Genomic DNA, 14,483 nt, shown 5'->3' on the forward strand with positions numbered 1-14,483 from the left:
GATTTTAGCATCACTTGGAAAAGTGCTTGACAACTTGTTCACACTATATAAATCCATGCAACCGGCATGGCTTTATATAGTGTGACCAAGTTAGTTAAAAAAAAAAAAAGAATAAGAATGGTAAAAAATAAAAAAAAAGATTATACTTACCTTCCGGTGTCCTCCCGGTGTTTTCTCCGCTCTGTCCGGTGTCTTGGGCGGCTCGCGGTGGTGTGAAGGACCTGCGGTGACGTCATTCAGTCATGTGTCAGGTCACATGACTCAATGACGTCATGGCAGGTCCTTCACAACAGTGCGAGCAGTGCAAGAGACCGGACAGAGCGGAGAAAACACCGGGAGGACACCGGAAGGTAAGTATAATCTTTATTTTTTATTTTAAATTCTTTTTTTAACAGGTTCTATGGTACCCAGGTCTGGATGAGAGTCTCTTCTCCTCCAGACCTGGGTACCATAAGCACATTGAACCATGTGATATCCGCTTGTGCACATGTAGTGATGTGGATGTCACGCGGTCCAATGCAAGTCAATGGCGGCGATTACGCTGCGTGTCCGCAAAATTAATGGACATGCTGCGGATTTTTGAGCGCAGCATAAATGCTGCGGAAAAGTCCGCAGCATGGGCATTGACATTGCGGCTTGTCATTGAGGACCATGGGGGACGGATTACCAAGCGTTTCCCAAGCATTTATGCTGCGGAAATTCCGCAGCATAAACACTTGGTAAATGCTTCGTGGGCACGCAGCCTAATAGTTTTTATTTATCAATTAACCAAATGCAAAGTGAATGAACAAAAAAAGCTCCTGTGCTCTCAATATTCCCCGGGAGAATAAAAGGATACGCAGTCCAAAATCAGACCTGCCAAATCCTTAACTCCCTGGACAATCAATTGTCCAAGGTTTCCATATACATTAGACTATTGGCCAAGAGACATCGATATAAGGGGGAGCTTAAAACTTACGCAAATCCCTTTGTTTCTTCAAGTAATCAATCTGTCTCTTCAGAGTTGATGAAGTTGATATCAGAGCTCTGTGGTGACCATATCATAATTTCCAGGACTCCTTGTTCATCTGAAGATTTCTTTGTGACATTGGCTATATGTGTCACGGGTGTGTCGGAGGTGACAGACAGTCATCCTGCAGTGGTCTGTAGGAGATCTCCACGTTTGGCATTGCAGACAGCTTCCTGGTTAGGAGGTTGTCTTTAGTACTCAGTGACTACCTCCCTCTGGCCTGGGTGTATATATACCTGGTCTCTCTAAGTGAGCGTCGCCGGTTCTACTCATTCCTTTTTGGAGCTTAGCTGAAGTAGCATCACATCCTCTTTGGAGTCTTGAGGCCTTGTGCCTTGTTGGAGTTTCTTCTAAAGCTAAGTTGTAATTCCCCTGTGTTGTCTTCAATTTTGTCTTTAGAGTGCTAGCAGCGGTTGACTAGTGCTCATCTCCTTCCACCACCTGTTGTAGCCTTACGCCAGGGATAGTAGGGTGAGGCACGTGTTCGGCGACAGCTGCGGAGGCTGCGGTAGGGGAAGACAGGGTGACGCTAGTCCAGTTTAGGAGGTGACTACTTCCCCTTTCCCTAGTGTCTGGGCTTCCTTTACCCCTGTATTGCATTCACACCTGGCGTGACAATATGTTTGGGGTTGTTGTCTTGCTTCTAAATTAAGTTTGAGGCAATCAAATGCCTCTCTGGCACTGCATGATAGATAAGATTCTATTTGTATTTCTCCATAATAAGAACACTGTTAAAGAGGACCTTTCACTAAATCTTTTCTGCTGACCTGGACACACAATGTAATAGCGGCTGCAGAGCAGAATAAAACATTTTTTAGCTTCTAATGAGTTAACTTTTGTTAAGTCCAAGTGGGTGTTATCAGATAGTATTCACTGGGGGCGTCTACTTCTTCGCCCTGTGTGCCACTGACTAATCATAGGCAGCAACACACTAAAGAAAGAAGAACACACCCCCACAATAGCTTAAAGCATGTTTCCCAGTGTAAGGCTATGTTCACACATGTTGGGTTTTTCAGCTTTTTTTGCTGCAGATTTTTATGCAAATTTTCAGCTGTGTTCTGCAGTACCGGCAAAGTCTATGAGAAACCAGAATTCTCTGTTCACACATCTTGGTTTGTTTTTTTTTGTGTATTTTGTGCCTTGGTTGAGTTTTTGGAAAATAGAGCATGTCACTTCTTTCAGCATTTTTTCACCCAAACGAAGTAATGGGCAGTGAAAAAAATGCTGAAAAAACGCACCAAAATTTTTGAGCTTTTTTTCAGTGTTTTTGATGGCAAAATAGAATGGGGTTCTTTTTTTCACAGAACTTTATGTATGTACATGCATAAATAGAGACAGAAGGACAGTGAAAAAAATCCTGAAAAAAAAACGCACAAAAAAACGCAGCGAATGCTGCGTTTTTGACGCAGCTGATTTCCTGACAGAGAATAGGTTTTGCTGCAGATTTGTGATGCTGAAAAACCCAACATGTGTGAACATAGCCTAATCATACAGCTCAGATCTCCTGATCTAACCTGCTGCATGATTGGAAAGTGCTGTGATTAGTGGGCATGTGACTAACACCATTCAGATGAGGTAATTATATGAGCAAGCAGTGAAATCAGAGAAGGCTACGCCTATATGAGACATATGGCATATGTCTCACATAGGAGTAGCCTTTTCTGATCTCACTGCATAACCAATAAAAGTTGTTGTGAGCACAACAGACATAAGTGTGATACTGACACCATTGAGCTCATCTCCAGACAGGCAGTGTTTAGGAGCCACACTGCTCCTGGCACTCTCTAGTCATACTCTACCCCAAACACTTTCTAATCATGCGGGATTCTAGACAAGGAGATCAAGTCTGTATCATTACAACTCACACACTGAGAAACCTGTCCTAAGCTATTCTTCTTTCTCAAGTGTGTTGCTGCCTGTTTATAATTGGGCAAAGTCATAGAGGGAGAAGAAATACACCCCACCAGTAAAATGTGATAACAATCACTTGGACTTAATAAATGTTAATGTAGCACCCTGAGGATTCGGCTGCTACAGGGGTATTGCACCTCAACCCAGAGGTGTGATATTCCACTCCCGGGTAAGGATGGAGTGTGGAACTGAGCTCAGATAGACTGCATGCACTACATACATCCCATTTCAGAGGAGCAGGCCGACGGTACTCCCACTTAGAAATGTGCAGGTACAACCGAGCCTGTTCCTGGCTGGAGTGGGAGGGGGGTGGTACATCCCATGTAGTGTAGGGGCAGATAGGGGGAGCAGTCTGGGTAGTGATAGGAGCTCATTGGGTGCTGGTCACCTGAGCTCACACATAGAGGGTGTATATAAGGTGGGCACCAACTAGAATCAGGGTCAGACGCAGAGAGTCAGATGCAGAGAACAAGTCAGATGCAGAGAACAAGACAGCTGCAGAGGAGCAGACAGCAAGACAGCTGCAGAGGAGCAGACAGCAAGCAGAGAGGAAGTCAGCCTGCAGCAAGAGAGAGACCCTGAGTGAGAGAGGAGCAAAGAAGGAGTACCCAGAGGGGAAAACAGAGAGGACCCAAGAACCCAAATTAAAGCACTGGGTGAGGAGTCAGCAAAAGGGTACCGGAACCCAAGCTGGTGAGGGCAAAAACATCCCTAGCCAGAGACCGGAGGCTGTGGGCAGCATCTGCCACAGCCACCCACTACATCCACCCTGAAGGCATACCACATGGAGGGTCAGGGAACCTAAGGCCAAGGGTGTCCCAAAAGAAGGCCCGAGGGAGCTGGACCTAGGTGAATCACTGGTGGGGACGGCTGAAGAAAGGACAGAGGGAGAGCTCAGGGCCACGCTCTGGACTTGTTTGGGGGTTGGCCGGATCCAGGACCTGGTGGACGCAGCACGGCTCGGGTGGTCACTAGCAGCTGGAGTGACCAGTACAACATCAGCAGTAAGTAAACACCCTTAACTGCACAACCCGAGTCTGTCTTCATTGCCGGCTGCACTGCACCACCACAACCCCCATCCTCTGCGCCTGTCCCCTCTGAGGCTATACCCCTCCCGTTGGGGGTTATCCCACCAAGCTGCGCACCCATCATCAGCCTCAGCGGACCCTGCTGCAGCGGCGGCCACAGTGACCGCATCACAACGGGTGGCGTAGTCGACACAAAAGAACTTTAGTAACATCTGTAAAGCTGCCACATAACACTGAGCTTGACGCCCTGGGCACGGGACCGGGTCACAGCCGCTCGGAGACTACAACCCCCCCCATCTGATCCGGTGCCGGGTATTCCCCTCAAAAAGGAATATGTCCCAGGGGGCGCGTCATTAACTCATTGGATGCCAAATACTTTGATTGCCAATATCTCCTCCATAGAAAAGGGAAATAAAAAAAAAAGTTTTATTTCACTCTCCAGCTGCTATAACATAGTGTGTCCAGTTCAACATGAAAAATTTGATAAAAAAGGTGCTCTTTAATCCTCACCTCTATTTTAAAAAGGATTCTTACTTTGCAGCATTTTTTTCCGCACCTGCTACATTGGCCTAAATCTTTTGCACATTGCTATATATATATGTCTATATACATCTATACAGTAGTGTGAATGTACAAGATACATATTCACATTTTACACTGCATTCTCATTGTGTTATTTCATATCCTTTTGTCATTAACAACCTCAGGATCAGATGTAGACATAACACAGTGTATCGGTTTTGCTTAGATTGTTGCTTTAAGAACACTTTATCTATTTCCAGCAACTAGAACTTTCTTTGTTAACCCCTTTGGAAGCGGTGCTGTGTTATTCCTCATAGCTGTATTACAGCTTCACTCAATGGTCGAATATTACTGTGCTGTAGTCTATGAGCTGGTACTACAGTATATCTTACTCCATGTTTTTACTCGGACTGCGTGTTCCTGCAAAACACACAGAGACGTCTGTTTTTTCCAAAAGCGTAGATAGCAATGGCCAATACAAGTCTATGGGTCCATGAAAAACACATACAGCACACGGACAGTATCAGTGTTATCCATGTGCTGTCCATATTTAACATTGAAAAAATAGGAGAAGCTTTTTAATTTTAATTATTTCATTATCCATCTGTGAAAAACACTGATGACACTGATGGTAAAAACGGACACACTGATGGTAAAAACGGACACATGGATGACACACTGATGGTAAAAACGGACACACTGATGGTAAAAACGGACACACAGATGACACACTGATGGTAAAAACGGACACATGGATGACACACTGATGGTAAAAACAGACACACTGATGACACACTGATGGTAAAAACGGACACACTGATGACACACTGATGGTAAAAACGGACACACTCATGGTAAAAACTGACACATGGATGACACACTGATGGTAAAAACGGACACACTGATGGTAAAAACTGACACATGGATGACACACTGATGGTAAAAACTGACACATGGATGACACACTGATGGTAAAAACGGACACACTGATGACACACTGATGGTAAAAACTGACACATGGATGACACACTGATGGTAAAAACGGACACACTGATGACACACTGATGGTAAAAACGGACACACTGATGACACACTGATGGTAAAAACGGACACACTCATGGTAAAAACTGACACATGGATGACACACTGATGGTAAAAACGGACACACTGATGACACACTGATGACACACTGATGGTAAAAACTGACACATGGATGACACACTGATGGTAAAAACGGACACACTGATGACACACTGATGGTAAAAACTGACACATGGATGACACACTGATGGTAAAAACGGACACACTGATGGTAAAAACTGACATATGGATGACACACTGATGGTAAAAACGGACACATTGATGACACACTGATGACACACTGATGGTAAAAACTGACATATGGATGACACACTGATGGTAAAAACGGACACACTGATGACACACTGATGGTAAAAACGGACGCACAGATGAAACACTGATGGTAAAAACGGACACACTGATGACACACTGATGGTAAAAACGGACACACGGATGACACACTGATGGTAAAAACGGACGCACAGATGACACACTGATGGTAAAAACGGACACACTGATGGTAAAAACGGACACACTGATGACACTGAGGGTAAAAACGGACACACTGATGACACACTGATGGTAAAAACGGACACACTGATGGTAAAAACGGACACACTGATGACACTGAGGGTAAAAACGGACACACGGATGACACACTGATGGTAAAAACGGACACACGGATGACACACTGATGGTAAAAACTGACAAATGGATGACACACTGATGGTAAAAACGGACACTGATGACACACTGATGGTAAAAACTGACACAAAGATGATACATTGATGGTAAAAACTGACACACCGATGACACACTGATGGTAAAAACGGACACACTGATGGTAAAAACTGACACATGGATGACACACTGATGGTAAAAACGGACACACTGATGGTAAAAACTGACACATGGATGACACACTGATGGTAAAAACGGACACACTGATGGTAAAAACTGACACATGGATGACACACTGATGGTAAAAACGGACACACTGATGGTAAAAACTGACACATGGATGACACACTGATGGTAAAAACGGACACACTGATGGTAAAAACTGACATATGGATGACACACTGATGGTAAAAACGGACACACTGATGACACACTGATGACACACTGATGGTAAAAACTGACATATGGATGACACACTGATGGTAAAAACGGACACACTGATGACACACTGATGGTAAAAACGGACGCACAGATGACACACTGATGGTAAAAACGGACACACTGATGGTAAAAACGGACACACTGATGACACTGAGGGTAAAAACGGACACACTGATGACACACTGATGGTAAAAACGGACACACGGATGACACACTGATGGTAAAAACGGACACACGGATGACACACTGATGGTAAAAACTGACAAATGGATGACACACTGATGGTAAAAACGGACACTGATGACACACTGATGGTAAAAACTGACACACGGATGACACACTGATGGTAAAAACGGACACACGGATGACACACTGATGGTAAAAACGGACACACGGATGACACACTGATAGTAAAAACGGACACACTGATGGTAAAAACGGACACAAAGATGATACATTGATGGTAAAAACGGACACACTGATGACACACTGATGGTAAAAACGGACACACGGAAGACACACTGATGGTAAAAGTAAACACACGGATGACACACTGATGGTAAAAACGGACACAAAGATGATACATTGATGGTAAAAACGGACACACCGATGACACACTGATGGTAAAAACGGACACACGGATGACACACTGATGGTAAAAACGGACACAAAGATGATACATTGATGGTAAAAATGGACACACTCATGGTAAAAACTGACACATGGATGACACACTGATGGTAAAAACGGACACACTGATGGTAAAAACTGACACATGGATGACACACTGATGGTAAAAACTGACACATGGATGACACACTGATGGTAAAAACGGACACACTGATGACACACTGATGACACACTGATGGTAAAAACTGACACATGGATGACACACTGATGGTAAAAACGGACACACTGATGACACACTGATGGTAAAAACGGACACACTGATGACACACTGATGGTAAAAACGGACACACTGATGACACACTGATGACACACTCATGGTAAAAACTGACACATGGATGACACACTGATGGTAAAAACGGACACACTGATGGTAAAAACTGACACATGGATGACACACTGATGGTAAAAACTGACACATGGATGACACACTGATGGTAAAAACGGACACACTGATGGTAAAAACGGACACACGGATGACACACTGATGGTAAAAACGGACACACGGATGACACACTGATGGTAAAAACGGACACAAAGATGATACATTGATGGTAAAAACGGACACACCGATGACACACTGATGGTAAAAACGGACACACGGAAGACACACTGATGGTAAAAGTAAACACACAGATGACACACTGATGGTAAAAACGGACACACAGATGACACACTGATGGTAAAAACGGACACACGGATGACACACTGATGGTAAAAATGGACAAACGGATGACACACTGATGGTAAAAACGGACACACTGATGACATACTGATGGTAAAAACGGACACATGGATGCCACACTGATGGTAAAAACAGACACACAGATGACACACTGATGGTAAAAACGGACACACAGATGACACTGATGGTAAAAACGGACACATGGATGACACACTGATGGTAAAAACAAACACACTGATGGTAAAAACGGACACAAAAATGATACATTGATGGTAAAAACGGACACACAGATGACACACTGATGGTAAAAACGGACACACAGATGACACACTGATGGTAAAAACGGACACACGGATGACACACTGATGGTAAAAACGGAGACACCGATGACACACTGATCGTAAAAACGGACACACTGATGACACACTGATCGTAAAAACGGACACACTGATGGTAAAAACGGACACAGATGGTAAAAACAGACACACAGATGACACACTGATAGTACAAGTGGACACATGGATGCACAACACTGATTGTCACTGGTATGATTTTTTAACCGACGTGTGTAAACACGAAGGTATGAATGAGGCCTTATAGAGGATTTCTTCTTTACCGTGCAGCTGTTCAGAGTCACTAATTCAGATCCTAAAAGGTCAATTTTTACATATCTCCAAGAGCTGTATTTGCCAATGTAGCAGAGTTAAGTTTGCTATTCCAGCTGTATGACGATGCCTTATTTAGGGTCTTCTACCATAGAATTGTCAGATATGAATTAATATTGAAATGCTAAAAAAAGTGTTTTATTCCCAGCGTCCAGTTATCCGTGTGACTGACACGCACTTCAGTAGTTCATCTAAGTGTAATCTAAAAACAACCTTTTCAAAGTTTCTGACATTTTCCGACTGACATCTAACTTAATCCCTGATCTGTGCTATTTTTCTTCTCTTATAGGTTGTAATCCTGGGCAAACACACACGAGGCTACCACTATATTCTTGCAAACCTGGTAAGAGCTTGTATTATTCTGCGCACTCCAGCTCTGCAGTGCTTGAGTATTGACAATGTCTGAATTAATCATGTACAGAAAGGAACCGGTGAAAGGCTGCTTCCAGATTCCTGAGAAATGATCTGGCAAATAAAAGACAGAATGTGAAATTTTACACTTCACCTTATTCTTTCAATATTACATTATAGTCTACTATTGAAATGAGTCGGCTTCCGCTGTACCGTATCTGCACAATCTTTTGAATAGCAATAAAACAGGGAATTGGCCAATTTGTCCTCTATTTACTGACATAATTCGGACAAATGGAACATTTTGTCTGTGTTTTGTGTTAAAAATGTATTTCACTTCCAGAAGTGTATCCGATATATTTTCCTCGCAGGCCTTTAATGCAGAAATGCTTTACCTGTAAGCTGATGTTCCTTCTGTATGACATGTCGCAGAGCTGTCACTTGCCATTTTACTGTTTTGGCAGATTCTCATCACAGTGCTCTCTATAGAACAGTTTGGAATTGTGTCAAAACATGTGCATTGCAGGGTATGATGATGAACCCATATTAAGCAGTGCTGTTATATAGTAAGCTGTACGTGGATTGTCAGATTAAATCTATCTAACTGAGAACTGGACCAGAGTAAGAACAATATAGAATAATATGTGTCATATCCTGCAAACCCCCTTTTTTTAGCAAAGTCTAAAGTGTAACCACACATAAAATGTTCTGGGGAATAAAATCTATAGCTTTAGAAAAATAAACATTACTCACCTTCTACAATACTCTGCAGTTCCCATCTCGGACATTACTCGCCACTCAGAGCGGCCACATTGGCTGCTGTTCTGTTATGCCCTCGGCCCATAAAAAGCATTTGGGGGCGCATCAGACTGCATGGGCCATGCAAGTATGGTGTGGCCAACTTTATTCTCATCTGGGCCCTCTCTTCCTAATTACTCCACCCTGTATATATATATCCATCTGTTCCCTACCTCACCACTCCCTGAGGAATCGTTGGCGAAACACGTGTTAGACAGTGAGGGTAGGATGAGCAGCGCTCTTGGACACTTTGAGTTTGTAGACCTTTATTATTTTATTAATGTTACTCTGCATTACTTAACTGAGATGGCCGTTGTTTGCATTATGTGTTGATATTTCATTATTAATTGTATTAGGGATTGATAATTATATTATTTAGTATCATTTATTATGCCCTGGCACTTTATTTATCCATATCCAGTTTCTACTTTTTTGATCATTTATTAATTCAATTTACATTTTGTATTTATATTTATGGATTTAAAGCACTACTCACCTGTGATGACATAGCTTCTAATCTTATTTAGCCAGATGTCTAGATTTGTTAGACCAAGAGAAATACACTATTGTGTTTGTGTTGACTTTTGAATGTATTTGTTTTTCTTTGGTGGGTAAAGAAGGACATACTAGTATTTTTTTTAAACCTGAATGTTGTATAAACTGCCAGCTAGTTGTTGATTTACAAGAGCAGGGGGATACCAACTATGTAAATTTATTAAATGCTCAAACAATGAGACCTGAGCCCTACACCTTTCCCCCTGACCTGTGACTGATGACCTTAGCCACTTATGTAAATATAAAAATGGATTTCTATGGTGCTGCAGAGAATCAAAGATCAGAGAGACTCTTCAGAACAGTAGTTTGATAGCATGGCTCCATGCAGAGAGACATAGATTTGGATTCTACAGAATTCCAGCCTAAGGGTACTTGGCCCTGACAGGAAGGATACAGATCTGCTTCATTGACCATCAGAGAACCCATGGACACATTTGGGGAAACCAGCTTGGGACAATGAGGTCACCTGGCCCCATGGATATGTTGTTTTGGGTTGCTAGGTGGGACCCTCCGGTCACCTGGAACCCATGGAGACATTCAAAGAAGCCAGATTAGGACCAGCCAATCATCTGGCCCCATGGAAACTCTCTGAGAAGCCAGGGTGGGACCCTTGAGTCTCGTGGCCTTGTACCTCGATGGACTGTCAGCTTCCTAAGCTTGCCTCTACCTCCTCTCTGTGGGGGCCCACCAGAAGCAGGGGGCACTGGTTGAGGTAGTTGGCCCTGGAAGTCCCAAAGTCACAGCTGATCTATTCCTGGTGGACCAGCGGAAGGGTGAGACTGTGTAAATTTCACCATCTTGGGTATTTGATGGGACTGTTCTATGTGTTTATTGTCCATTTGGTGGTTCAGTAAAGTATTTCCACACTGTTTTACCTTCACCCTGTGTTGTCTGAGTAGTCTCCCACGGAGACCCTGGGTCTTCACATCACCTTTTGTCCATTTGATGTTTATCATACAGTTTCCAATCATGCTCAAATTTGTACCCCATTTCTCATGATTTATATCTCTCTATTTTGTATATAAGGTCGCCATTTGTGCTCTGTACCTTTCCACCACCATCATTTTGTTTTGTTGCCTGTCTTGTCTTTTATGGTTTTAATTATTTTGTTGTGTCCACCTTACATTCAAAAAACATTAAATGTGCTATTTATTAAACCATAGTGATGAGTGCAAGTGCTTGTTACTTGAGTTTTCCGAAGGTGCTCGGGTATGCACCGAGTGCTCGAGTGAGATGTTCTTGTCCCCGCGGCCGAATGTTTTGTGACTGTTAGCCACAAAACATGCAGGGATTGCCCGTGTTTGTCATGGCAAAGTCAGATTTTTTGCTCCTCTAAAACTACCAAAAAGAATAAAAAGCAATTACAAAAATGTATTTTTGTTTGTGAGCTTCCTCGGTATTTGAACCCACAACCTTCAACATTACAGGCAGGAGCTAAAGCTACTGATTCACAGGCTCTGGTGATGTAGTGAAAAGAATTTTGTGTACTTCATTTGTATTGCAGGTCATAAGTGCCTAACAGAAGTCTAGAAATTGAAACCTGCACCTATGGGGATAATAGGGGGCCCCTGTACCCCAGCTAGCACTTAGGAGAGGGGAAGGCCATGAGTGAATGTGGCTGCCCCATTGTAAACTTAAATGCCATACACTACTATGTAGAGAGTCACAAGCATAGATGGCCACCTTTATGAATAATATATTTCTGGAATAACAAAGAGGCGTCAAGGAACTCAATTCTCCTAAAATGTATGGGGGACACAGAGTTGACCGTGTGCCACTTTTTTTTGTTATTGTAAACTACATGCAAACAGCCACACACAGGCTGCACAGAATGGCATAAAGGGCTACATGTTGGGCACCCCTGATTTAGATAGTATATGTTGATATACTTTTGTTGCGACAGTATTAAAAAGCGCAGAACAGATGTGTGAACTGAATCCCAAACAGTGTGACCCAAGACAACGATGCCCTTTTTGTAATATCTCAACTTGTTAAAGTTGCACATCTGTATGCCTTTTTTAACTATATGGGAAAGCTATTCGGAAGTCATAAAGGATTTTTAGGCAATTATTGCTGAAGTATATGTGAATAAGTCAAGTGTCAAGAGGGTAAGAAAGAAAGAACATAGTCTCTCAAGAAAAGAATATTTACTCTTTGCTGTGGAACGGTGGAAAGCACCACTGCCAAATGTGCTAGAGCCTGAAAAGTCAAAGATGACATGATTGTGGGGAAAAGCCATATCTAGCACCAGAGAAGCTGAGCTCTGAACAAATCATCTTACCAAGTATGAAACTTGTTGCTAGGAAATATCATTGTGATTTTCTGCAGTGACGTCAATACTATTTTATCACTGCAATCACATTGATAACTATTCCAGAATGTGCACACATAGACGTAGAAGATATACACCTATAGTCTGATATATGAACTTATATAATCTATTGCAAATGTTAGGCTATGTTTACAATACCGTTTGTACATTTAATTTGTCTTTCATAGGGACAGACAAAGGGACTCCATGGGCAAAATGAATATGTCGCATTACTCATTCAAATGGAAGCAGAGGGTCTCCATTACTTATTATAGGGTCGGTCTGGGTTAATTTTTTTAAGTGTCCATTTTTAGAGCTGAAAAAAAAGTGCAGCAGGCAGAACTTTTTCTTTGGTTGTGAAAACTGACACAAAAGGGACTCCTTAATGATCAATGGGTCCCCTAGCTTCTATTTGCATCAGTGATGCAATGGATCTGTTTTGCACATCAATTAAATTTGATTCTCTTAATGGAACACATTAAAGAAGCACTCCTCCTCCCATCAAAGTTTTTTTCCTCTTAATATGCGGCAACCATAATATTACTGTATATAGCACTCGTTTTGCCTTTCTACCCAGCTAATTCTTCTCTTTTCTTTGCTCTATGTAGAAACAGGAAGTCTCTGCTCCCTGCATAAGTCATCCCTCTCTTCACCTCCGGACCCAACTGCTTCCTCCTCCCCACAGACATAGACGTTTGCAGTGATGACTCATGCATTGAAAAGAGACTTCCTGTTTCTACATAGAGCTTAGAGGGATTCAGCTAGTCAGTTTTTAATCACATGATGTCATAGTAATATAATAGCAGAAAAAGAGGCATAAGGGAGTGCCTAAATGTTTTGCAAACTGGCGCTCACCGCTGCTCTAATGGCACTCTCATCACTGAGGCTGGTATGGATCAGTATATAGAAGGGGCGTCTCATTGGTCACAGGCCATGTGACTGCTTTGGGGCAGACTGGCTGAGGGGTCAGATGCTAAATGACACCTCCCACAGCCTGGCATTCACTTCTCCCTGAAGATGTACAGTATTGCAAAAGTTGGAAGCATTTGCATGGAGCAGTGGGTGCCGACTGTTTTATGCAACAGTCACCAGTAACTGTTAAGATCGGAGCCAGTTCTGATTGTAGCAGTTGAACCCCTTTTCAGCCTGATGATTTTTACATTTTTGTGCTTATGTTTCTTCTTTTCCTTTTTCCAGAAGTCATAACTTTTTTATTTTTCATTTTTCAGTAAATATAGTCGTGTATATATATATATATATATATATATATATACATATATATATATATATATATATAGTCGCAGCATCAGTTGTAGTTTTGACAAACACCATTCATCTTACCATTCAAAGAATGTGAAAAAAAATGTGGTGAAATTGCACAAAAAAATGCAATGCTGCAATTGATTTGGGGGTTTAGTTTTTACTGCGTTTATTGTACTGTAAAAAAAAGACCTGACAATGTGATTCTTCAGGTCAGTACAATTATGGTAATACCAAACTGGTACAGTACAGACCAAAAGTTTGGACACACCTTGAAGCTCATCAAGAGAATGCCAAGAGTGTGCAAAGCAGTCATCAAAGCAAAAGGTGGCTACTTTGAAGAACCTAGAATATAAGACATATTTTCAGTTGTTTCACACTTTTTTGTTAAGTATATAATTCCACATGTGGTAATTCATAGTTTTGATGCCTTCAGTGTGAATGTACAATTTTGAAAGTCATGAAAATACAGAAAAATCTTTAAATAAATGGGTGTGTC

The 14,483-nt window shown here is 42.2% G+C and overlaps 1 protein-coding gene across 3 annotated transcripts in view; it reads left to right on the forward strand.

Moving 5' to 3' along the window:
• GRIA3 (glutamate ionotropic receptor AMPA type subunit 3) overlaps positions 1-14,483 on the forward strand; it is a 450,644-nt gene that overhangs the window by 280,862 nt on the left and 155,299 nt on the right. For all 3 annotated transcript variants that reach the window (XR_012247463.1, XM_073641082.1, XM_073641083.1), the window contains exon 5: positions 8,999-9,052. Coding sequence is in view for 2 of the 3 variants with exons in the window: in XM_073641082.1 (XP_073497183.1) it covers positions 8,999-9,052 (54 nt within the window). In the remaining variant the exon portion in view is untranslated. The remainder of the gene's footprint in view (positions 1-8,998; positions 9,053-14,483) is intronic.

Source organism: Phyllobates terribilis, unplaced genomic scaffold (genome assembly GCF_046119375.1).
Source record: "Phyllobates terribilis strain yellow unplaced genomic scaffold, ASM4611937v1 Scaffold_7__3_contigs__length_470593459, whole genome shotgun sequence".
Classification (NCBI taxonomy): domain Eukaryota; kingdom Metazoa; phylum Chordata; class Amphibia; order Anura; family Dendrobatidae; genus Phyllobates; species Phyllobates terribilis.